This window comes from Balaenoptera acutorostrata, chromosome 4 (genome assembly GCF_949987535.1).
Source record: "Balaenoptera acutorostrata chromosome 4, mBalAcu1.1, whole genome shotgun sequence".
Taxonomy (NCBI): domain Eukaryota; kingdom Metazoa; phylum Chordata; class Mammalia; order Artiodactyla; family Balaenopteridae; genus Balaenoptera; species Balaenoptera acutorostrata.
Genome location: NC_080067.1, coordinates 75,428,719 through 75,454,001, shown reverse-complemented (window position 1 = coordinate 75,454,001; position 25,283 = coordinate 75,428,719). Strand labels below are relative to the sequence as shown.

The window sequence follows — 25,283 nt, the reverse complement described above, 5'->3', positions numbered from 1 at the left end:
AACATGAAAAAAGAAATCAAGTTCTTCACAGATCAGCTATCCTGAAGCTGTTAAATGCCTGTTCTTCATTATTCTTGATGGGCCATATGGTATAGTGTATAGTATTTGTTGAATGAATAAATGATATCCTCCTTCCATTGGGTTTTTCCCCCCAAACCCAGATCTCATTAATTCCTGAAAAATATTAGAAAAGTGTAAAATTAAGGTATAACAGTTCCTTACATCTTTAAGTATTTTTATAGTTTTTATTCACATCCTATCATTTTTACATGCCCTCTATAAAAACTTTGTAGCTAAGAGGGAAGAATAATATCCATTTTTCAGGGGAGGTAACTGAGGCTCAGAGGTCCTAAAGGTCATACAGCTGGCAAACAACAGACCCAAGGTATCAGGTCTCCCAAGGCAGCTGTATCACTTCCCACCCAGTACCTTATCCACTAGGTCATCACATGTTTTGGGAGGCAACCAGGAAGGCAGCCCAGTGTGGTGGTCAAGACCATAGAGTTTTACTGAAGTAGATACAGGTGAAAGTCCAGGTGTGCTGCTTACACAATGTGGCCTTGGATGAGTTACATGATCAATTCAAACCTCAGTTTTCTACCCTGACAAATGGGAATAATCCAATAACCTTTTATGGAGATCGTGAGGCTTGAATGACATGCTGTCTGAGACTCAACAAAAGCTTGGAAATCACTAGCTATTAAGGACAAAGTTGTTGGGGAAATGAAGAGTCATGCAGGTACAGACAGTGGTTACCACAGGTCTGAAAACTGGACTTCGATCTCCATTTGGATGAAATCAACTAGTTATCGTGTCTATTTAAGGCACTGTAAAGGACTGGACCGCTACTGTGGGAAATGCTCCCTCTCTGGAGAACATCAAGAAGAAGTTGCTGGCATTCACCCTCCCCCTTCCATGACTTTATCATTGAAATATTATCCCTCGGTGAATATGCAAGGGAACCCACCTGAACAAACTCAGAGTAAAGTCTCCCAAGGAGGGCAATGGCAGGATTAGAATCCCGGGGTGGAGGGGCTGGATCTCCACTAACCCCATGCCACCTGAAACTCCCAAAGGAATTTCTTGCTAAAGCACTTGTTGCGCTCTCCCCACGTGACAGCACTTCCTCCTTTAATGATCAGCTACATGGGCAGCTTTTCCCACCCAGCTTTGTGGTGTTCTCAAGTCCTGGAAGAAACAGATGCCTCCCCCAGCTGCCACACCCCCGCCCACCCCACAGATGGGAGCCTGACCCATCCAGAAGGCCCTCTACCCTGATGATTGTCTTTGAGAATGTACACTCTTTTCAGGGGATACTCTTCTCTCTATCTGAAGGGATGTGACCTTATCCTGAGACCAGAGTGAAAAACAATAAGCTAAACCTTGTTACAGTAGATTAATACCCACTCTTGAAGGAGAAATTTTATTTAACAAAGACCGTCAGTTAGTTCGTGTGATTACCATTTATCTTCACCAAGATGCTCCATGTCTATCTCTCCACACCAGCCCTTCTGAAATACACACAGGTACCTTCCTAGACACACAGCTAACCAGGTTGTTCACGTGCTGTGGAGGGTTGAACTCTGCCCTCCAAAATGTAATCCAATAGTCTGTGAGGCTATGGTTTGCCTGTCGTACAGGATTGCTGTGGAGATTAGCAATAATATGATATCGTACACAATAAATCTAAAGCATTGTGTAAATTTAAAGTAATGGGATTCTAAATCTTTAGACACGTTCTGATTCTCCCCACCCTTGGAAATAATAGGACCTCGTCACAAGACAAATGTCCAGCTATCCACTGAGGAAGTTGAACTTTGATCCCCCTTGAGCAGTCCACACATCTGTGAATATCCACTCCTTGATGATGTCCATTTATCTAATACCTTTGATTAATAACCTCATTTCTCCCCAGCCTCCCTTTTACTAGCCTCTTTGATAGATTTAATTAAAGTAATGCACTTTATGGAGATATAAAACCAGACACTTGATGATGTCACTTCCTGGTTTGGGTCCTCAGCTTCCCTTTCATAAAGAGGAAAGTAGGAGGGGCACAGGGGGAAGATAGGTCTACTTTGCTTCTGCTCAATTCACCGTGATGTGAAACTGAGTAAAGACTTGCTTGGCAAATGTCTGGAATCCTCTAATTCCTATAATTCTCTTAATTTTTTAAAATGTTATGCTAGTCTCAAAACCAGGCACATTGTTTTGAGTGCCATAAAACCATCAGTTTGGGGAACAAACCCAGGCTGGTGAGGTCATTAGTAGAAAACATGAATTCCGAGGTTAGCAAAAAGATGACTGACTTTAATGCAGGGATGGGGGAGGCTGGTAGTGGAGTAAGGCACAGGCAATATCTATTTCATAGTGACTTGCTAGACCAACAGCTATTCCTTGAAATAAGGGAGGGGCTTGGGGCATGGAAATGTGATGGCTGAAAGGAACTGTAACAAGTGGCATATAAAAAGCACACCACTGTGAAATAACTGGAGTCCTGGGTGAACTTGACTTTCTGGTGAACACGGTGGCTCCTATATGTACTTGCTTTCTGCATACCGTTCCCCTGACCATGGCAATTTAATTATAGCACAAACCAAGAAATACCCTCCACTGAGTGCTAAAAGCAATAAGTGTTAATTTTATGATATATAAATCCCTGACCATCTTGTTCGGGGCATCGATCCCTATGTGCTCATTGAAAGCTAGGACCTAATAAATTTCTTCCGCTTATCAAAGAATAACATGACTTTTTCAAAGATAAGTAAATTGAAATAACAAAGATAAAGCATAGTCTCCTTTCTTAGGGATGGTAAAAATCATTTTTGAAGAGTCAACTGTAGCTTCTGAAAGAAAATGGCACTGACTTGTATGTGGAAGTTTTCTGTGTGACTTTGGAGGAGCCTCTTGATCTCTCTGTTTCATCTGCAAATGTTTTAGTATCTTTGGAATAAGTACTTGAACAAGTACTGGGTAATCACTAGCTAAATAAAAGAGGTTTTGATGAATGCTCTATATTTCCAGCCCAACTGAACCACTCCATGTTTCTATATACATCACACATTTTCCTGACTCTACACTTTTGTTTTTGCCATTTCTTTCACTAGGAAGTCACCCTCCTGTTTTCCTTGTTCTAATTTTACCCATTCTCTAAGGACAAGGTCAACTGTCTTTTGTGTTTTCAGCTTTTCCCAACTTCTTTAACTAAAAGTACTGTTTCTTTTTGCAGACCCTCAAAGTTAGCACTTGTTCTTTACCTCTCTTATAGATGTATATAGCTTCATATTTTTATGTAAATGGTTTATGCCCTTCCTTCAGAGGGCAGGGACTGTGCATGATGTATGTCAGAGCTTGGAATGTGATCAGCACTTAATAGATTTATAGGGTAGATGTGTGATGGTTAGTGTTATGTGTCAGGTTGGCTGGGCCATAGTACCGAATTCTTTTATCAAACACTAATCTAGCTGTTGCTGAGAAAGTATTTTGTAGGAGTGGTTAATATCTATAATCAGTTGACTTTAAGTAAAGATTACCCTCAATAATGTGGATGGGCCTTATAGAATTAGTTGAAAGGTCTTAAGGACAAAAATGAGGTTTTCTAGAAGAAATTCTGCCTCAAGACTGCAGGATCAACTTTTGCTTGAGCTTCCAGTCTGCCAGGCTGCCCTACAGATTTAGGACTTGCCTGCTGTACAGATTTTGAATTTGTTAGTCCTCACGATCGCATAAGCCAATTCCTTGAAATAAATCTCTTTATGTACATATACACTATTAGCTCCATTTCTCTAGAGAGCCCTGACTGATATAGATAAAGAGGTTACTTGCAGCACAATATATCCAGTTTATCATTTAAATTAAGTGACTTACCAAAAAAATCTCATCTAGATCCGTATAGACCGTTATTCTCCAATTAACATTTTCTACTCAACCTGGAAAAAAAATTTAAGTGACTTCCATGAACTGTAAGCTCCAAGGGGACATGAATTTTTGCTTTGTTCAATGCTGTATTCCCAGTGCCTAGAACAGTGCCTGACACATAATAGAAGTTCAAGAAATACTTGCTGAAAGAATGAAGGAATAAAAAAGACAGCTTTATGGAAAATACCACTTTTGGCTATGTAGTAGGTTTCAACTTGCCCTTACATACTTGGGCTCTTGTGCTGACATATATGGCAGAAAAAATCTCAGTCCTGCCATTTGGCGTGTTCCCATAGGCAAGTCACATGCATTCTTTGTATCAATGCATCATGTTTTTTATCTGAATGATTAGGATTTTGATCTGGTAGAATTCTGAACTCCCTCCTACCCTTCTTTAATACCTGTGATTTGCATACCTGGCTATAATATCGTTAATTTTGCATCTATTTTTGTTATCATACACATTTGAATATTATTTATTATGTGATGACTGCTATTTCTTTCATGGCTCATCATGCTATCATCAATTACTACCTGAGATTTAGAAATTTGCTCTTCTCCAAAGTACCTAAAGAAAACTTCAGCCTACATTTCTGGGACCAGACTTCTTTTATATCTTGGTTGTAAAGAAATAAAAAGCCTCCTTAAGGCTTTTTGCCAAAACCACAATTCCTTGTCTTCAAGCACTTTATAAACCGGCTATAAAGACCCATATATACATTCATCCTGCACCTGAGCTTCAGAACATCAAACCTTTGCTTCTCATTTTAGGGTCAGAAAATTATTTTATTACTGTTTTGCAGCCTTTTGTAAATACTTCCTGGGGTACTTTCTTTGGGTACCTTTATTTCCTCTCATCTTTAAGGGAAAATTTCTAGAGTCTGAACCTACCTGCTGAGCCCTGGCTGGTCCCTCAGAGCCCAGAGGCCATCTCTCTGTGCCCCAGGGCCAAGCTGCTGAGTGAGTTTCCACAGCAGGCTTTGCTCTATCCCGCCCCCCAGCAGAGAATAAGAGGCTATTAGCCAAGACATGCCAAGGAGGGGTTCTCCATGCACTTACAAATTCTCCTCTCTTGATTTCAGGTTAATTCTTTTAAAGCTAGGAACCTCAACAAAATTCTTAGGACGTCCAACTATGGAGTGTCCAACTGTGCAGGGAAAGACTGGGGAAACATAAACAAACAAAATGTGCTAGAAACTGTACTGAGCACAAGATTGCTTTGCTTGTCTTTTCCTGTCAGAGTCACAGTCTCAGAACGTCACACCTGGATGACACCTTATTCTATTCATTTACACTTGAGGAAAAGGAGTTTCAGAGAAGAGGAGAGGATTTTCCTCTGATAATGGAACTAACGGCAAAATCCAGATTCACATCTGTCTCCTGACTTCTGGCGCTTTGCTTTTATCTGAATGTATTTATCCATAATGTGTATCTATATGGCTCTACCATCCCCCACAAAAATTCCGAGGCACAATAAGGTGCGCATAACTCACATTCGCCGGGTAGTTTAAATAGACATGATTCATCAGAAATTAAATAGAGAAAGGGGGCTGTGGGGTTTTTTCTGTTCTTTTTTATATTTCTTTCCTTTTTTTCCCTGTTTTCTTTTGTTTTTCCACTAGATGATGTAGAAGCACTGGATAATTATTTAAGAGGTTTGAGGGGTTTTTTTTTTGGTTTTTTTTTTTTTTTTTTCTGCTTAGAAACTACTAACAGGGAAAGTAGAATGAGAAGACATGGTCCAGGAAGTATATTTATGGTTGTGTGTGATAATGTTGTCAGAGCTGAAGGAGTGTCAGCATTTTCCTTAAATGCCCTCTCTCCAGGTTTTGCAACTAGGAATTTAAAATGAGCTTTGGACCACAGCTAAACATGCTGGGTCTCGGACAAGGGGAAACAACTCCTTCTGTTCATGTACTGTGCTGGGCATAGTTGAAGGAAAAAAAAAGCCAAGGTTTTCAAATAAACTTGTTACAGTGTAGGGCTTAGAGAATCATTTTTTGACAAGCTTTAGAAAACAAAACAGGCATCATTACCATTCCCTGCTCAATTTTACAGGTCTGCTCAGAGAGCCAGCTTCTATCATTATACGAAGTGTGTAAATAAATGCGTTCAAGGAAATACCTTTCTTTTCTTTTTACTGAGAGCTTCTCTGAATGTGAATTTGGGTGTGGAATTTGTGTTTGATGTGTGGGACAGGTGTCTATACCAACAGAATTTCTTTGTAGGCGGTGGAATGAAATTGTCTGCTAGATTGGACGGTAGGAAAGCCAGAAACAACGAAATCCATGGATATTTTAAGCCAAGAAAAAGAAAGACACAATCCTTTATTTGGGAACTTATGTGAAAATTGATATAAAACACCTTGTGTTCAGAGTGCAGAATATAGTTCTGTTTTGAGGTGGATCCTTACAGGAAACTAGTTCTCAGTTATTGCATTAACTGAAAAAGTATCACAGTCTTAGGTTCTCAGAGCTGAAAGGCACCTCAGGGGTCAAAGCCTATGCTCCTTACCAACTCGGTAACCTCTTCTGGTGTAACCCTGACAGATGGGTACAGGGCTCTCTGAACACCACCCGTGATGGGGAGTTTAGTAATTCAGAAGGCAGCATATTCTGTGCAGAGTGACTCACATGGATAGAAAATGCTTCTGTATCCTGAGCTGGAGCCTGCATTTCTGTAACTGCCACCCATCTCTCCTGGTTCCATCCTCTGTAGCCACCCAGAAATAATATAAATTAATTTCCCCTGTGACACGCTTCATTTAATTGCTCACAGCAAACCAAACCGAACATCTCCAGTCTTCACTGATAAGGTATTGTGCACCCTCCCCCCGCCATCAGTACCTGACCCAGCACCCAAGGTACATACAAGACAGGATATGGATTGGTGTAGAGGACACAGAGCCTGGCCTTTTGGCAAGTTCAAGGGCTAGATGGGGATGGTGCAGTGTCCAGGGATTGCTAAGAGGGGTCCCACAGTTTCCCCAGAGCAGTGGATGAGGTTAAGTCCTTTGTAAAGAAATAGGATTTCTAGGGCAATTATTCCATTTGCTTTCTCTTGCCTGATGTGTGGAGGTCAAGGAGGCTTAAGTTTCCCCAAAAGAAGGACATATTGAATATTTAGACTTAATTTTTTGTAAGTTATTTTGTCATAAATGTTATTCAGCAAAGGGCCTTCGCTCGGATTTTAAAAGACAGAGAAGAAAAGGTTTTGCTTGCCATGATGGAACTTGAGCTTTGGGAGCCGATTGTGTATGTGAAATGCTAGGTAAAGTGTAAAGCTCTCAAAAGCATAAGAGATGGTTGGTGTTTTTCTGGAGGCTCGGTGGTTGCTGATAACAGAGCCAGGGAGGTTTGATGGAAAGAACCTGGGTCGTAAATCAAAGACCTGAGTTTGGGGCCTGAGCCAGCCACATGGTTCATTCATTTACTTTCTTCTTTATCAAACTTGTATTGAACACTTACTGTGTGCCAGACACATTGGTGATCAAGAGAGACACAGTCTCTGCCCACATAGAACGTACACTTTTGTGAAGGAGACAGACAAGTTATGAGGCAGCTACAACGAAGTGATAGGGTCAAAGGCAATGAGTCTATAAGGAGCCTCCAGGACCTACCCGGGTGTGGGGAGGGGGCGGAAGAGGTTCAGGAAAAACCCTTTGCAGGAGATGCCATCTAAATAGAGAGCTGACAGCCAACAATTAGTCAGATGACTCCACAAACATCACCATCTCTCTGAGCCTCAGTTTCTTATCTCTAAAATTGGAATAATAATCACAATCCCGACCAACCTGCTTTATTCAGTAGGAGGTTGTGAGGATAAACAGATTTATGTGATAAGTGTTTTGAACCGGAAAGTGTTCCATCATTGGAAGGAAGACAATTGTTAATAATTGTTATCAGATATTGTTATCTCCCATCCTAGAGTCCATTTTCTTCTTTCCACAGGCACACATTTGGCTTCCTGGGGCACAGCAGGAGCAGAGAATAGAAGGACAGATTTGGGTGATTTATATGCAGTTTCTGCACAGCTGGACCACCCAGGCCCTGGGGGGCTATTAGGGCACAGGGTTCAAGGAGAGGGTGAAATGAGCCCCCATGAACCATGTGAGTGTCAGAGGGGTGGGGCTTCACTCTGGGGTCACCTTGTTAGAACTGAAGAGACTAAGTCATGACTTATCCACCCTGCTCTGGGGACCTCACTAACAATTCACTGGCCTAATCTCACAAGAGGTAAAATTAGCAACTTGCCCCAGACGGGGTCATGTGCACCTGAACGACTTTGTGAGATACCCAGGAAATTCAGCTCTAGTCCTGATTACTACCTATTAGTGGCAAAAAGCTGTAGCTAAGTAATTCCAAACGTCAGCAATTCCTGATATATCGAAATTTAAACTTTCAAGATCAATGAGTCCATTTTGCCCAAGGGCCACTCTCCTCTTATTTTTATTATGATTCTGGTCCAATTTCCTAGCATTTTCCACACCCCCTCTGGTGGTCTGGAAACACAAGTAATACTTACTAAATTTGAAGTTAGTATGAGAAATAGAACAGCACTGCCTCTACTATGTAGGCAAGCCTCCTCTCCTTTTCTGTGTCCCAGTTCTCCTATCTCAGAGTGAAGGCGGTGGATGGAATTTATCCCCCAAGTCCTTTTTGCTGTCAACATTCCACGTGTCTGTGGTGTTTGCCTCTCTTTTTCCTGCCTACATTTTCAAATCATAAGAAGCTCGGGCTACCTCCCCTGGTTAGACTTTTATTGAAAATGGAACTGCCCAAGGAGGCCAGATCTTGTAGCCTGGGGTGCTCTCAGAGCAGAGAATCTTTGTTTAAAATTAAATTTTGTTAATCCATCATGTGGGTGTGGAGCTTGCTATTTTTAATGCATGGGCTGCACAGCCCAGTTATTCATGGCTGAGAGTTTACCACAGAACTTGAGAGCCATATTTAAAAACAAACAGCCCCAGAGAAGCAAGCAGTAGGCTTCTCTCACAAGCTCATACAATTTGGGTGCGGGAAAGTAAGGGGCCAAGTTCTGCCTCTAAGTGGGACAGCAGTTTGGAAAGGCAGTGAGTTTCTTTGGTCTGTTTGATGCCACACAAGCAAGTAAAGGAACGACCTACCTTAGTGCTTATTTAGATGGTACGCTCCATTGACCTTTCCTGAGTCATCTGTCAAAACTCTAGAAACCTGCACTTTTATTACAAGTCCGAGACACTCTTTAGTATCTTCTAATAATTTTCTCTTTCTCTTTCTCTTCACCTTCCTCTCCATTTCCCTTCCTTCTCTTAGGCCATATAACATACACAGGGAAAAATAAAAGGCACACAAATAGAAACATTTCATTCAACTTAAGCAGAAATACCTACATTTATAAGAACTCAAGTGATGGTCGGGAAACCATAGATAGCTTGCATTGAGATATTTAATTGCAGCAAAAATCAACTAAATGTTGACTTCCTGGACTTTGAGAGATGGTATTAATTTGTTCATTCATTCATTCATTCAAACACATTAATTAAGGTCATAAGATGAGCCAGGAAATGTATTAAATGTGGTGTTTACAGAGGTGAAGAGACAGCACTCCCCCTTGAGGAGTTCACAGTCTACTAGGACTCAGAGGTTAAAAAGTCTCCCAAAAGGGGAGTCTCACTATGAGAACTGTCCTGTGACTGGTCATCGGCCCTGTTACTACATTAATTTGGAAGGATGTTGGATGGAAGCTGGCCATGTAAAGTGGTCCGGACCTTCTGAGAGCTTTCATTCTCCTATACAGCCTAATGAGGGGAGGCTACCCAGTCAGTGATGGGTTTTTCTTACAGCTTAAGTAATTCCAATTTGGTGGATGAACCAATCTTTGGCAAAACAAGATACTTCAAAAGAGATCTTTTCTTTTGGTTCTGTGGATTGTGAAGGACATCCCAATCTTTTAAAACTAATTATTTTAAATTAGAAGAGTAATACAAGCACATGTAAAGAATTGTAGAAAGGGAGTAATACAAAATAACCAGTCACTCATAGGTGATCACTGTTGAAAGTTTCTCTCTTTAATTCTTATCATAGTTACCATTACAACTTCTACCTATTGATTTATCAACTTTGGGTAACATCTATTGACTCCTCACTATGGGATATGAAGTATTAAGTGCAATTGCAATATCATTCATGTCCCATCTTCCACAACATTCTCAGTTTTTGTTAGTTATATTTAATTATTACAAAGAATATCTTTGTAACTTTAATATCTCTACTTCTTGATTTATTGAAATTAGACTTCTATTTATTTCCTGCTATGTTTTGTTTTCCTGTTTCCTGTTTTGTTTTATGATTATGATGTTTTTGGTATTTAGTTTATAATTTGATTTAAAAAAATTTAAAACCAAAAAAAAAAAAATCTCCCAAAAGACCAATTCAGGAAATTACGGTCTGATCCTCTTTCCCTATTTTGCTAATTGGACAAGGGATAGTTATATCATCTTATCAGAGTTGTATAAGAGCATATAAAAGGTATTTAGTTTACTATTTAGGACATTCTCCAAATATATAGACTCACTGAAGGTCAATGATTCATAGAATTCGGATCTGGCTGATGGAAAGTAAACAGAAAATGTAGAAGAACAGAGAGATCATTTGTTGACTCCCTCATTCAAAACATCCAAAACCCAGGGCTGAGGCACAATAAGGCACATTTCCTGCTAACTACTTGTTTTATCTCTATGAATATAAGTATCACAAGGGAGAAGCATTGCCTCATTCACACTTTTGGAAATTAACAAAGAAAAAGTGTCTTGACTTTTTTGCCTGAATTCTTTCAAACTGTATTAGGTTGGAGGTTGTTGCTTGCATGGGTGAACTAGGATCATTCTGATCCATGAAATGACTGTGTCTCAGCCAGCTGTCTCACAGATGCCTACCATTGATCATGAGAGAAGCACTGACAGATGGGAGTGGATGGATTTGTGTTGGAGTTCCGACCGCTTGCATAGCTTATCCCACTGCCCAGTTAATGGTAATACCCTCTCAGATGAGAAGTCAGGGCAGCATAGCAGACCTGCAAAAGCCAGAGTTTTAAGTAGCTCCCTCATCAGTGCACCAGCGTTCATGTGGACATGTATCCTCCCTCTTTAATATTGAGTAGGTAAGAAAGCTTGTTTCAAAGAGAAGGAAACCAAAAGCAAAAGAAATTAACTGGTTATGCCAAAGTTCTTCACTCATCACTTGGTTCAATAAACATTGAGTGCCTTCCTGCAGGGACAAATCTGAAGATGAGTAAGATGTAGTTCTTATCCTAGGGAAGCTCATAGTTTGAAACTTGCATTAACAATGATAAAGTAGGGCCAAAATTCATCAGAGGCATATGAAAGTTTCTGAAAGGGTGCAGTGGAGGTTCTAAGGAAGAAAATGTTGCCATCAGCTTGGGGGAGGGTCTTAGGGAAGGCTTTCGAAAAAGGCATGTTATGGAATTGGCTTTGGTATAAAGTTGGGAAGGGAGTAAAGAGGAGAAAAATCCAGGAGGATGTCAATACCCAGATCTGTGTTGTGTAAAAATCACCATGGCAACAATGTGGATAGGTTGGAAAGAGGAAAGAGTTAAGTTTATAACAACAACAATAGTAGCAGCTAACATTTAATTAAATGTTTATTATGTCAGGTATTGCACTTAGTGCTTGACCCACTTTATTTCATGTAATCCTTGAAACAACATATGAGACAGGAATTATCATCTCCATTTTATAGGGAAAGGCACCACAGAGCCTGGATGAACAAAAGAGTTTGTATTATTGGCCACGAGAACCCAGGTAAGAAAAAGCTTTTATCTCATATCAGGGACTGTGGGATACAGATGAGTTGGATTTTGGAGAATTAGGGAGGAAGATAACCTTTTTTTCTAAGAACAAATAGGCCTCCTTCGTGTCTGAGTCAAAAACCTCATAAACACTGAAAACACCTCTGAGATCCTATTCTGTCTAAAGGACCATGACTTAGTAGAATCTGCCTTGTCAAGTGAGTATGACTCCAGCTCAGGAACCATGTCCTTTGGCTTATCCCTGTCCCCTGAGATTCTGGCACTCCGCCTGGCAAACAGTGGGTGCTCAAATTGTATTTGCTGTATGAGAGAATTTTCACCTGTCATTCAACATTCATTGGAACCTGGGGCAAGTCATTGTTCTTCCCCCTCCCCCACACCTACCCTTGAGTTTTCCTATTTTTATATTGGAGGGGGCTGAACCGCATTAAGTCATTGTATGTTAAGTTTAATAGGCTGTTATCCAGGAAAAATTAATTACCTCGGGCAAAGGTTGGGATACTTTATTGGCTAATGGGCGTGTCTCTACGGGACGGGGTGGGTACTGTCTCTTTTTTTTTTTTGATACGCTTAATCATATCATATTTGGCAATCTGTGCAGAAAAGGCAGAAGATTGGTTTATATTCCTTAAGGCAGGTTCCTTCACCACCTAAAGGCTTTGGAGTTCTAGAGATGGAAATGCTCCCATAGGGATGCCCTCGCCCAGGACACCGCCCTTAAAATCAGACAGAGGAAGGCTCCCTTCATGAACGCGCTTGGCAAGCCCTGCCCCCAAAATGGGTGGAGGTAGAGAAAGAATACGTCTACACCTCTCTCGTCTGCCCGAGTACAGATTGGCAAGTGGCATAGGCGCGCAGACCTCTGTCATTTATTTATTTTTCTTTCCTCTGGGTGCGCTGTCCCTTTAAATGGGGGACGCTGGTGCTGGCTCCGTAACACCGGAGCCGGCAGCTTGTTGATTTCAGCGCTGGTGAATTTCACATTGTTTCCACTTCACTTTCCTCGCCCGGGGGAGGCTCGGGTTGGCTCTACAACCGCTACCGCAGTTGCCAGCTAGGTCCAGGGGAGGGCAGAGACCTGCAGCATCTGGGCCGGCGTGGGGCCGCAGGGAAGGGTGTCGGGGCCACACACGCACTCTCGCTGCAGTCCAGATCCTTCTGAAGCCCGGACGCCCGGAGCGCACCGAGCCGGAACCGCCCGCCTAGACGCCCGCCCGCCAGCCCGCCCACGGGCTGGGGTCACAGCCAGGGAGCCGGCGAGGGGAGGAGGCCCAGGGGGGCTGGGTGGGGGGGCGGGGGTGGGTGCTGCCGCCGCCGCGGAGCTGCTACTCGGCGCGTTTTGTATGAAGATGGCGGCTCCCACCGCCAGCAAGGCAGCCTCCCTGGGCTGTAACAACAAGCCTGCGTTCCCGGAGCTGGATTTCAGGTCGGGAGCTCGGGTGGAGGAATTGAACAAACTCATCCAAGAATTCACGAAGCACGACCAGCGGGAATATGACGACCAGAGAGCACTGGAGATTCACACAGCCAAGGATTTCATCTTTTCCATGCTGGGTAAGGAAGAAAAAGAGGGAGGGATGTGTGTGTGTGTGTGTGAGATGGGAAGCGGGGTGAAGAACCCATTCCCCCTTCTCGCGCGCTCTTTCCTTCTTGATTTTCTTCCCGGAGCCGGGTGCCTGGGGTATAACCCATCTCTGTTCCGCCTCTTCCCTTCTTTCTCCGCGGCAACCTGAGCTGCCTTCCTTCCCCTCCCTACTATACTTTGTGCCGGGTCCCTTTTCCACCCGAGTTCGCTGGCTCTTTTGTTAATTTCTCACCGACGGGGGGCTGGAGCGCAGGTGAAGTGTTCGTGGTGAAACGTCTCACTGTTTGGGGGAAGCCCCTGGAAGCCGCGCGGTCCAGGTGAGAACCGGCTGCGCCTTTCAATTAAGGGATTTGTCTCCAGAGACACGGACCTGCTCCTTCCCAGCGCAGAGTCTCGGGTCATCTCCAGAGCTCGGGGCGCGGAGACAGCCTGGGGCTCTGGCTCGGCGCCCGAGCGACAAGTTGCTCTCTAGTCTCGCTTGCGGCGCGGCGCTGTCAAGCCGGGCCCCCGGTGGCCAAACTTGTTGGGTGTTCCCTGGTAACCCGCTCAAGTAGGCTGGGCGCAGGGAGTTCCTGCAACTTTGATTTGCAAATAGATTTCCCATTGAAACGGTCGGAAGCATTTCCGGTGCTTCTCCGGGCTTCTCGCTGAGCTCGTAATTCCTAATTCCCAGCTCGAAGACGACCACGCTCAGAGCTCTGACCCCGAGGAGCGCCAGCCCCTTCCTCTTTGTGTGCTGTCTATGCACCGGCCGAGAGAGGTGTCCTGGGTTTCGAACCCCGGCGACGTCCGGGTTTAGAATAATGCCGCCCCTCCCACCCCCCAGCCTGGCACCTACAGCTCCTTAACAGATTGTTGAATGCTGTGTAAAGGAAAATAATTGAGTCAGGCCGGGGAGACCGAACCCCTCCCCAGGTGTCCTGTCGTTCGGATTAGTGCTGTGAGTGTCCGCTGCTGGGAGCCTCCCGCGTAGCTTGCGCTCCACCGGGGCAACTCTGGCTGCATGCAGTACGTGGCCTGGCGGTGAACACTCCGCAGAACTGAGACTCCAGTGTAGCGCTGCCCTACCGCGTGTCTCTGTGCGCTCGACAAATACATTCTTAGGCAATTTTCCAGGTAGTGGGAAATTTAATTTAAAAAGGTCTTGGACCACAGAGGAAAACTGAGCTTTTGCCTTCCTCCTGCCGTCTACTTGGATTTCAGCCGGCTGTCTGCTGTCCTTGCTGGTTCTATCATCGGGTATTACCTCTCGGTTGGCTTCCTCCCCACAGCCCAGGTTGGGGGTAATACAAATTGAACGTGTGCCGGCAGTGGGTAGTAACGCTTTGGGAAGTTGGATGAAGCATGTTAAAACTTGGGGCTGGATTTTACTTTTTACTCCACACTCCCCAAGTGTATCCTAGGTTGTGTATGGGGTTGAAAAGCTCTCCGTTGAGAGATTCGACCATTCAGCTAATACTCAGATGAATTAAATGTGGTGTGTGTGTGTGTGTTTAAATAACTCCCTAACCTTGTGGTGGGAAGCTTACAAAGCTTTCACATCTGAAAACCAGCACAGTGATTGTCAGAAGGGTGGGGATACACAGAGAAGGCTCAGGGCAGTTATTTAAGTTGCTTAATCATGGCCTTTCTCTTTGACGTATATAATGGAAGTCTGCCATTGTGTTGTTATAGCACCGGCCTCAATTCCGATGTCTCCTGACCTAGGTCGTTCACTAGGAAAAGGTGCTGGGTCACCATCAGTCAGGATAGTCATGGAACAGAAAATGGGAGGCTGTGGGGAGGGGGAAGTTTAAGTGCCCAGCTCATGAGGAAATCCTGTGCTAACCCCACGGCTGATACACTGATTTCGCAAAGCCTTTACGAAGGGTGAATTATTGCAGGGTGCTTAATTTATTTTGTGTTTAATGTCATGAGTGGCATGGTGTTGACAGGTAAACGAAATTCCCTTTTATTCCTTTTTACCCAGTTGATCTTGCAAGAGAAGTCTTTCTTGCCCCCTGGGAATTTGATGTTTCCACCTGCGGGAGAGAAAATTCAGGAGCATGTCGTTTAAGCCTCTTGCCCCTCTGGACACTGGAAGGCAGATGGCGAAATGAGCTTGCCTGTCTGTGTGTGGTGCTGCATTCATTTGTGAGTTGCCTGCTTTCCTTTAATGAGGTGCTGGTGGCTCTAGACAAGTGAAGGTTTGGCGACAGCAAGGGTCCCTGTGTGGATTTACTTTTCCTAAAGCGGATTTTCGCTTGGCTTGAAAAAACAATATCTCTTTTTGTGCACTTTGTTTCACTTGCCGCAGTCCACAGTTTTTCATGAATATGCGAATGATGTGTCTTAATGACCCTCAGCTTGTTAAGGTGTTCACAGGGGTGGCGCCAGGCCCTTATTTCTGGGAGTTTTTGGGGGGCTGGGTGTGAGTCCTCTTGGCTTTGTTCTGCTTCTGTATGAGCGGCACCTGAGGATTGTCAGCAGCCTAAAAACATTATCCCCTCGCACAGAACGAAATGGCAGAGGAGTTTGGTGCAAACCTCTTTAAGGGAGCTGTGGATAACGCTACCTCTGTTTTTAGGCAGCTGGCAGGGGCAACCACTTTCTGTATGAGATTGTTAGCCTGGACTAAAGGCCCCGCCCACCGGCTTCCCAGGTCCTTTTTGTTTTATCGAGATTGGAGGCAACTTTACGCAGAAGGGCAAAGTTGTGGTAGGCTATTGTCATAAACAATGACCTGTCGGCACCGGGAAACTCCACTGTCCTATCAAAGCCGGGGTCTGCATAGGCTGTGTAGTTGATCTGAGCCTGCTACCGGTCACCCAGCTGTCCATGGTCTGTCCTGACCTCCTCTACTTGTCCGGAGATTCTGATTCCTTTGGAGGCAGGTATTTGCGGGAGTCATCTAGACTCACTATTTATTTCTCTACACCTTGGTCTTTTAGGAGAATGATTGCTGGTATTATCTAGTTAATATGTGAGAGCCCAGATTGTGGGAGAGGCTGGCAGTGCATAATAAACACCATTTATCAAAATTCAGGGAAATTGCCAGAGTTCATTAATATTTTAATAATAATTGGTATTTGCATAATGTCTCTGCCAGCTCTTTTGTTATCTTCATTCCCTGGTGAGGTCGAATGACGACTGGTTGTGTCCCCATTGAACAGATGCAGAACAGGGGTTATGAAGAAGCTAGAAGAGCCAGGAAGAAATAAGAAGTCACTTCACCTTCAGTCCAAATGGTTGGTACCATGGTGTGGTCATTAGAGTAATCACTTACTGACTGCCTTCTCCGTGCCAGGAACTTCACACAACCTTAGGAGTGGTATTGCTTTCCCATTACCCAGATGAGGATATTGAAATTTACTAGGGTTAAGAATCATCCAGGGTCCCATGGCTAATAAATGGAAGAGATGTTGCTAAAACTCTCTTGGCCCGATTCTAAGTCTTTTGCTATCAAGAATTGATGTATTAAGTCCAGAGGAGGGGCTTTGTTTAAAAAAAAATATTGTCTCTTCTTTCAGAAATTTGTTTCTGATTTCAGCTGTATTAGGGTAATCCAGTCAGCATTTGATGTGAGTTCTGGAGCAGTCTGAGTTGGAGTATTTTATTCTGTAGAAAGATCATTTGTTTGAATTTCAGGTTAAGAAACTGATGGTCATTAGGATAAAATGTTAAAATCTATAGTTCCTGTCTCAGTCTGCCTCTTGCTGGCTAGGTGGTCTTAGTTTTTTCATCCAGTAAACACAGATAATAGTATTTTCATCTATTAAACATGGAATAATAGTAATGCACTGTTTCAGAATTATGTGTGTGAATATGAAGTTACTTTGTAAACTGAAAAGGAATGTATACATGATTTTATTATTTATTTAAAGAAATGGGCATTGTTAGAAAATCTAGTGAACTTACACTGGAATTATTTCTGCAGCTTCCTATCAGAAAGACTATAGAGTATAATTAGAGGTGACCTAGGAGAATATAGGCTCTGGCTGGAGAGGGCATGATTAATTCCAACCCACATTGCCATTTGTTAAGTTCATACTGTATGCTGGCCCTTGTGCTAGCTACTTTGCATAAATATATTCATGTAATTTTCTTCCAGAAACTTTGTAAGGATAAATACCATCATGCCTGTTTTAGAGGTGAAGTAGGTGGTATTAATCCCCCTTTAAAGATGAAACACTGAGGCTCAAAGAGGTCAAGTACTTATGCCAAGATCATACGGAGTTTGAGTTTGAACCCAAGTATTCCTGACTCGAAAGTTCATGTTCCTTCCACTGTATGGGCAATCAGTTTCTATCGCTCTTGGGCCAGACAACCAAAAATTCCCCACCCCGTGAGGAATGCTATACTCAGTACCCTGCTTAGCCTGCAGGAGCAGAGATGGTCTCTTTTGGCCTGTCTTTCTTACTTTCATGCGTTCAACAAATATTTACTGAATGTTATACTGTTTGCCAAGCAGTATGCAGGGTCCTAAGGATAAAATAATGAGCAAAGACTTTAATTCATATGGGCCTGTGGAGACCCCTCCCTCTTCTGCTTTGCCCATCAACTTTAAGAGAATAGTTAGCTGACTCTTGTCTCCTTTCAGGCCCATGGTTGTGGTGTTTCTGAGTGCTGTCGGAACTACCGTATTTTTAGGTACTTTCTATATCTACAGAGTAGGCCATTTTGAAGCCTTGTCTTTCGAGTGTTTGAATGTCACTTTTCCTTAATGAATTCATCCAGCAATCTTTACTGAGGGAATTTATTGTGAATCTTTGCTTTGTGGGTCTCCAAGTCTTGGTAGGTTCCTAAGTGTTCTAGTCACTAACGTGCTCTGGTATCTGTATAATGGATGTCATCTTTGAAGTCTGTTCCAGCTCTGAAAACATTATGCATCTGGGGCAGGGAAGTCCCTCTGAACAGTTTTTTTTGCTTCTGGTTTGAGTTGGTTTCAATTCTCCCTCCAGGGTTCTGGGCGTTTGCTGCCCTTCATGACAGAAGAGCCCTGGAACCACTGATGATCCCTGGTCTTCCTATGATGCCTTGTTGGGCCATCCATTGGATAATGCATTGCTTGTGATTAGACTGGGTCCCTTTTGTATTCACAGAAATAGTAGAGTCTCTCATGTCAAACTAGGAACTTGTCCTTGATTGTCAGCTCTTTAGATTCTCCTGGAGCTTTTTAACAATTTGGAATCTCTGGTCCCGTTTCAGACCTATTGAATCCGAATCCCTAGAGATCCCAAACTGGCTGCTCAGCACTCTGACATTCTGTCCCGTGTGTTAGGCCTGATGTTGTTCACTTCCTGTCCAGTAGAGCTACTTGTGCGTACAATGAGCTGATCCCAGTTGACTTTTGAGACTAGAACCGGGCTGCTGTGTCTAATGAGCAGATGTGTCTGCTGGCTTCTGGTAAAGCTGGAGTCCTTCCCCCTGGGACGGAGACAGGGAGGCATAGTGACTGAGATGATTATTAGAATGTTTCCTCTGTGTCAGAGGTTGTAATAGGGTTTCACATCATTGGATCATTTCCCAAGGACACCATAACCCTTTGAAGTAAAGAAGTATGGAGAACTCTAGGATTAGAAAAATTCAGGAATTTATCCAAGTTTACTAGCGAGTAAGTGGTATAGCTGGGACTTAACCAAGGTCAGGCTGATGCAAAACCCTTGCTTTCAACAGTGATACTATTCTGCCTTCTAGAGGGGCAGGAGAACTGGGTTCTAGCCCCAACTCCTCCAGTTAACTTGCTCTGTGATTTTGGGCAAGTCACTTAACAGACTCTGAGTCTCAGAGTCTGAATATGTAAGTTGGGGCAAATAATTATACCTACCTCCTGTGTTCAGATGCATTCAGTTCTGAAGATGAACGTACAAAAGAAGGACATTTCTGAGTTCTAGTAAAGCTCTGTTTTGTGCTGTGTGGAATGTGTGTTACCCTAAGTCACCTAACCTTTTTTGGGCTTCTTTTTTGCCCACTTTCCAATTGTAGAAAATGCAAAGAAGAAAGTAAAATCACCTCCAAATTCTAATTACTGTTAATATTTGATGTACATTTTTTCTGGACGTCTATGTTTATAAAACACGCTTATACCCACTCATACTTACATGCATACAGTTTTACATACATAATCCTATTGGATATGTGGGGTTTTTTTTAGTAAATTTATCAATGTGCTGTCATCTACTACACTTTTGGAAAGGAGCTATAACCTGTGTTAAGATGTTTTCTTGCTTCTTTCATTCATCTTTTATTTCAAAAGAAGATACTGTTCTGGAACTTAGAGCACATTCTGTGGTTTAATGATTGGGGAATGAAGAACCTTCTTGTTGGTGACTTCTGAGGGTTTGCCCTGCCTTTCAATGCCATCTCCTATTTGTGTCTTTGCATGTTCTACATGGTCTCATAACATTACCCGAATTTCTCACTTTCTTCTTTTGCTTGGGCTGTTTTGTCTATCAGGATTTCTTAACCTGGGTCCATGGAAACAAAAACTTGGAATCTGTGAACTTGATTGGGGAAAAATTACCTCTTTATTGATCGCTAACTGCAATATTGCATTTCCTTTCATTATAAAAGTAGGTAACAAACCATAGTAGTATTAACAGTACCTATGTGTTTTGCTTTTGTTGCCAATAGAAATCACAGATATTTTCACTTCACATTACAGATATTACAGACGTCTCAAAAAGCCATTCACTGCTGCTTTGAAATTATAGTAGATGTTAGACTTGCTGCTAGATTTTATTGACCACATTAATAAAGAATCACATATGGTACTCTATCAAAAATTTGTTTTTTAACTGCATTTTGTGTTTTAATACCAATTTTCTTTGAAGTCCTGTGTAATTTTATCATTCATTTAAATATACTTGTTTTTTTTGCAGAGATCGCCAGGCTTTTCCAGCCTGTCAAGACATCTGTGTCACAGAAACAGTTAAAGAGTCTCAGCATTCTGACATCTTATCTCTGCTTTGTTTTCTTCTCCCAGCTCAAATGCCGCTTGACTCATGAAGCTTTCCTATATCTCTCCAAGGAGAAAAGAAGTTTCCCTTTCCTCTGTGTTCTCCTAACACCTGGTCCCCTTTCATAGCCCTTACCACATCTTTCCCCACGCTGTAGGCTAAATAATCCCTGCTCATTTACCTTTGCAGCGCCCAGTGGGCTTACGTAAACAGTAGGTGCCAACAGAGTGTTACGTGACTTGATGCATTTTAAAAGAGCCTTTCCGTGCACAGCTTCTTATTTCAGGCTCTATTTAAGGCATGAGCGCTTTCTGACATTGTCTCTTTATGGTTGCTCCCCTCATTAAGCCATATTCCGTCATCTTCTCTGGAGTCAAGAAAATCTTGATCTGATCTCCTCATGTGGTAGGGGAGTTTTTTCCTAGATTCCAATAATAACATCCTTAAGACTTATCATAGGGCAGTTTAAGAAATGTCCCAATTAATTGCTGTAGCTTGTTGACCAAGAGCAGCAAACCATGACTTGTGGGAAATACCCCTTTCTTGTAGACCCTGACTTTTCTTCCCTGGGCATCCGGGGTACTTGGGCGAACCTCCTGCACTCCCACACTTGGGGCTTTAAAGGATGCATAGAAAGCATAAGTCATCTTTCTCATGAAGGTGTTCCTTGTGCTTATCAGTCAACCTCCAGGTGTTTGGATGCCTATTCTGGAATCCTAATTGCAGCAATTATTTAATGATTATAAGCTAATTTGCCATCAATACTTTATCTTTGAGCAGTGCTTTATAGATTACAATACATATTAGCATCTGATGTGGTGTGGTATTATTCTTTGGACCAGCCTTTGAGAAAGGAACTAGTAACCCCCATTTACAGATGGGAATACTGAGACTCTGGGAGGTGATATGACTTAGTTGGAGGTTATAGAGTAGGTTGTAGAACAGGACTCAACCCAGGTCTCCGGTGTCTTCTGCTCCAGCACATAGCCTGCAAAGAGCTTGTGGCTTTTCTACCCAGATATCTTTCATGGTTGCTGGGGTGAGTCTATGTTCCCAGACCAGGCAAGGGTAGCAACTTTCATACCTCTCTGGCTTTTCTACTCTCCACTGGGCCAAGGGTACACAGTGGGTAAGGCTGGCTGAGGGCGGCATGGCTCAGTACATACCCTGTAAGCATGCACTCTCCATGTCTGTTAGCCTCGCATATCTGAGGGCCTGTGACAGCATTCACAATGGACTTGGGTGACTACTTGCCAGCTGAGTGATCTCTTTAAGGGCAGTTCATAATTATGCCATTATGTGAGGCCCTGTCTCCAGGAAACAGCTATCTGTTTTTCGTCCACTTAAGTGCCTTTTCATGAATTCCCTCTGCACGAGATAAAGAGACAGATTACTAGGGACAGTGCTGCTATGAATAAAGCTGGCACGGGGAGCTGTTGTTCAGTTTGTTTATTTTTTATATTGTTTTTCCTCAACACAGGAAGACATGATTAATACTTGTGAGTTAAGTCAGTAGTGGGAGTTGCTGTAAGGCTTGTTGAGGTTTTTGTTTCTTCTCATGAGTACTTGAATATCTACAGTATGCATAGAATTAAGCATTCATTCATTAATTCATAAAATTCATTCAACGTATGTTGGGAGTGCCTACCATGAACTAGTGTAATTACTATGGTGAAGTTACTGTATTGTAAGAGCACAGAGTGGTGAATTAGAGAAGCAAGGTCACTACCTCCATAGGACTTACGTTCTCTGGGGAATTCGACAAGATTTAAGCACATGAGTAAATAGGGATGTGTGCTTAAAAAAAAAAAAAGCACAGACCCTTATGATGGAAGGTCACTGGGTAGGATGGAGTGAAGAGTGATAGAGAAGGCCTCTCTGAAGCAGAGACATTTGAACTGGAAAGATAAGAAGGACCTGGCCACCTGAAGACTGATGGAAGTGTATTCAAGTAGGTAGAACAGCATGTGCAAAGGCCCTGGGGTAGGTCCATTTGAAAGCAGCTTTCAAGGCTGCTTAAATTATAGCAAGTCTGATTTGGTCTCTACAAGGAGGAATGGTCTATGTTTGGATTAGGCCCACGGTGGAGGGAATGGGCTGCCTGCCTTGGAATATAGCGAGTTTCCTGCAGGTGGAGGTTTTCCAAGTGGGGCCACCCTTTGGCTAGGCTCTTATTGATAGCATTCAGGGACTGGAGGAGAGGGGGACAGTGTAGAAAGGTTGGGTTACAGGTCCTCAAAAGGCCCTTTGTAGCCATGTGATTCTCTGATTTCACCTGTGATAGCCCTAAGCTAACAACAGTGAATTCTGTATTAGATGGTTTATGCGTCAAACTGCAGTTTTCATGGGAAAATGATAAACCTGTATTTTTTCATCTGGACTTCCACAGTCTACAAAATACTTTCATGGGCATAATCTAGTTTTGACTTCTCACAACAACCATATAGAGTAGGTATTATTATTGGCTCTATTTTAACATAGGAAGAAACCCATGGTCAAGAGAAGTAACTCACTCAAGGTCACTGAATGGTTGAGGTGGAATCAAATTGAAATCCTTTGAAGTTCACCCCAAATTCTTTGTATTAGGCTGATTCTAGAAACCTCCCTTATCCCACGCCACCTCAGGGTATGGAAGAAGGAGGATTTCTGGTCCGGAGAGAGGCACTGAGGATCGGTAGGAAGAACCAAGCCAATAGACTGCAGGTCTGCACGTGCCCGTTGTTGGTATGCCAACTTGGAAGCACTTTTCTAGGCTGCTTCAGGATCACCCTTTTAGCAGCTGCAGCTGTCCCTAATAGCAGCTGCTTGTACGGATGGTGCTGTGATTAATAAAGAAATCTCAACTGTCTGTTCTCAACTGTGCCCTTGGTGTGCGCAGCCTGCTTTAACACAGGCTGTGTTTCTGATCTGGAACAACAGAATCCTGCTGGCATATGGTGCCCCAGGGGCTCATAGCCCAGTTGTGAGAAGGGGCGGTCCCTCTAGATCCGAACCAGGGAGCCAAAGGCCCACCAGGGACTGGGTAGTAAGGAAAGTGTGTGCGGTGTGCCGCATGGTAAATGCCAGCTGGTTCTTGATGTCAGAGTCAGGGATGCTGGGCAGTAGGGGACTGCACTGGTGAAGGAGATCACCTCTCACCTCCCTTGTAGGTCAAACTGTGGCTGCCAGTTTATCACCTCTGATTTGGAATCTGAGGCCCCAGAGAGGGGCCATAGTTCATCCACTACTGTACAGCTAGTTTGGGGGCAGAATCATGGTTAGAACCCAGGTTTCCCATCTACCTGCTGTGTGTGTTTGTGTGTGTTGGTGTTACTTCTAGCATGCCGTTTCCAAATAAATTTTCCCTTTGAATGAAAAACTATCTGTGTAACTGAAAATAATAATAACCACACTCAAATAATGTCTACCATGTTCCAAGAATAGTTCTAAGTGCTTTATACTTTATGTACATTATCTAAATTAATCCTAGCAACAACCCTATGAGGAAGGTATTATTCTTATTTACTGATGAGCAATCCAAAGCACAGAGAGATTAAGCAATTTGCCCAAAGTCACAAAGCTAGTGGTAGACTGGCAATTTGAACCCAGGAAACCTAGCTTCAGTCAGAAAATAGCAAATAACTATGGATCTTTTTTTACCTCATTAGGAAAAAAAACCTTTCCTCCTGCAAAGTGGAAATCATTGATGGAATACTACAATTTTTTTAAAATTTTATTTATTTATTTATTTTTGGCTGCATTGGGTCTTTGTTGCTGCACGTGGGCTTTCTCTAGTTGCAGCGAGTGGGGACTACTCTTCGTTGTGGTGTGTGGGCTTCTCATTGCAGTGGCTTCTCTTGTGGAGCACGGGCTCTAGGCGCATGGGCTTCGGTAGTTGTGGCACGTGGGCTCTAGAGCGCAGGCTCAGTAGTTGTGGCGCACGGGCTTAGTTGCTCCGTGGCATGTGGGATCTTCCTGGACCAGAGATCGAACCCGTGTCCCCTGCATTGGCAGGCAGATTCTTAACCGCTGTGCCACCAGGGAAGTCCTGGAATACTACAATTTTAATGCTGTTAGGAAACTTGGAAGTTAGGTGGCCTGAGTTCCTCCCGCCTCCATTTTATAGAAGTGGAAACTGAGGCCCAGAAGGGAAAGGGGACTTGATCATCCTGAACACTGATTTTACTTTTGGGCAGAGTGGAGGTGAGTTAAATGTCTGGCAAGTGACTGCTTCCTGAGAAAGGTGTTTGCACCTAAGACTGTCCACTCAGTAGCATGTGCTCCCTGGGGAGCATCTGCCTGGGTTTAAAGTGAAGGGGAATCACCTTGAGAGGGCTGTGCTTCAGATAGGGAACATTTCCCTGCTACAGAGCTGCCTTGTAGTTTGAAACTTTTTTAAGCTATTAGGTGAAGAATGCTGAATAAATAACCTGGTGGGCACAGTGTATTTCTGGTGTGTCACGTTTGCTTTTTGTCTTTTGATTGTTCCTTGTCTTTCTCTCTGGTTCCCCCTGCCACCCGCCCCGTGACGTGTGTCCTTTTCTCACATCTCTGCTGTCTACACGGCTTTGAGTATCACAATGAATATTTTTGTCTCTGAACAGTCTGTATCTACAGTAAGGAAGGGAGCTGGCTGAGTAGACTGTGGGACGCTGGGTCCAGCCTATGTTTGGGAGGAGTTGAAGCTCCATGGGCTAGAAAGATGCCTGGCAATGGACCTTCCCTCTCTGCTGCTGGTCTGAGAGCTCAGAGCCTTAGGAGGATTTAGAGAGTTGTAATAGGATTCAAAGAATTATAGAGGAGTTAAGCTAGTGGGGATCTTCCTGAGATCAGTTCATCCACCCCGTCATGTCGCTGGTGGGGAAATTTAACCCCATGGTGGACGGTAACCTGCTCAAGGTCAAGCTGGTGGTGGCGATGACAATGACTGTATTGGGAAACTCTTCCCTGCTGTTTATCAGGCATTGTTCCAAGTGCTTTGTAATCAGTAACCCATTTAATCCTCACAACAATACTGCAATGGGGGTGCTGCTACCATCCCCCTGCTTCACCTGTAA

The 25,283-nt window shown here is 43.3% G+C and overlaps 1 protein-coding gene across 2 annotated transcripts in view; it reads left to right on the top strand.

Moving 5' to 3' along the window:
• The first annotated feature begins 12,549 nt into the window (after positions 1–12,549).
• The window catches only part of MB21D2 (Mab-21 domain containing 2), a 110,823-nt gene continuing 98,089 nt past the window's right edge, over positions 12,550–25,283 (top strand). Inside the window, exons 1-2 of one of the 2 annotated variants that reach the window (XM_057545936.1) lie at positions 13,145–13,278; positions 16,462–16,536. Coding sequence is in view for 1 of the 2 variants with exons in the window: in XM_007195191.2 (XP_007195253.2) it covers positions 13,068–13,278 (211 nt within the window). In the remaining variant the exon portion in view is untranslated. Of the gene's footprint in view, positions 13,279–16,461; positions 16,537–25,283 lie in introns of both variants that reach the window. The other variant, XM_007195191.2, reaches the window with a different exon arrangement.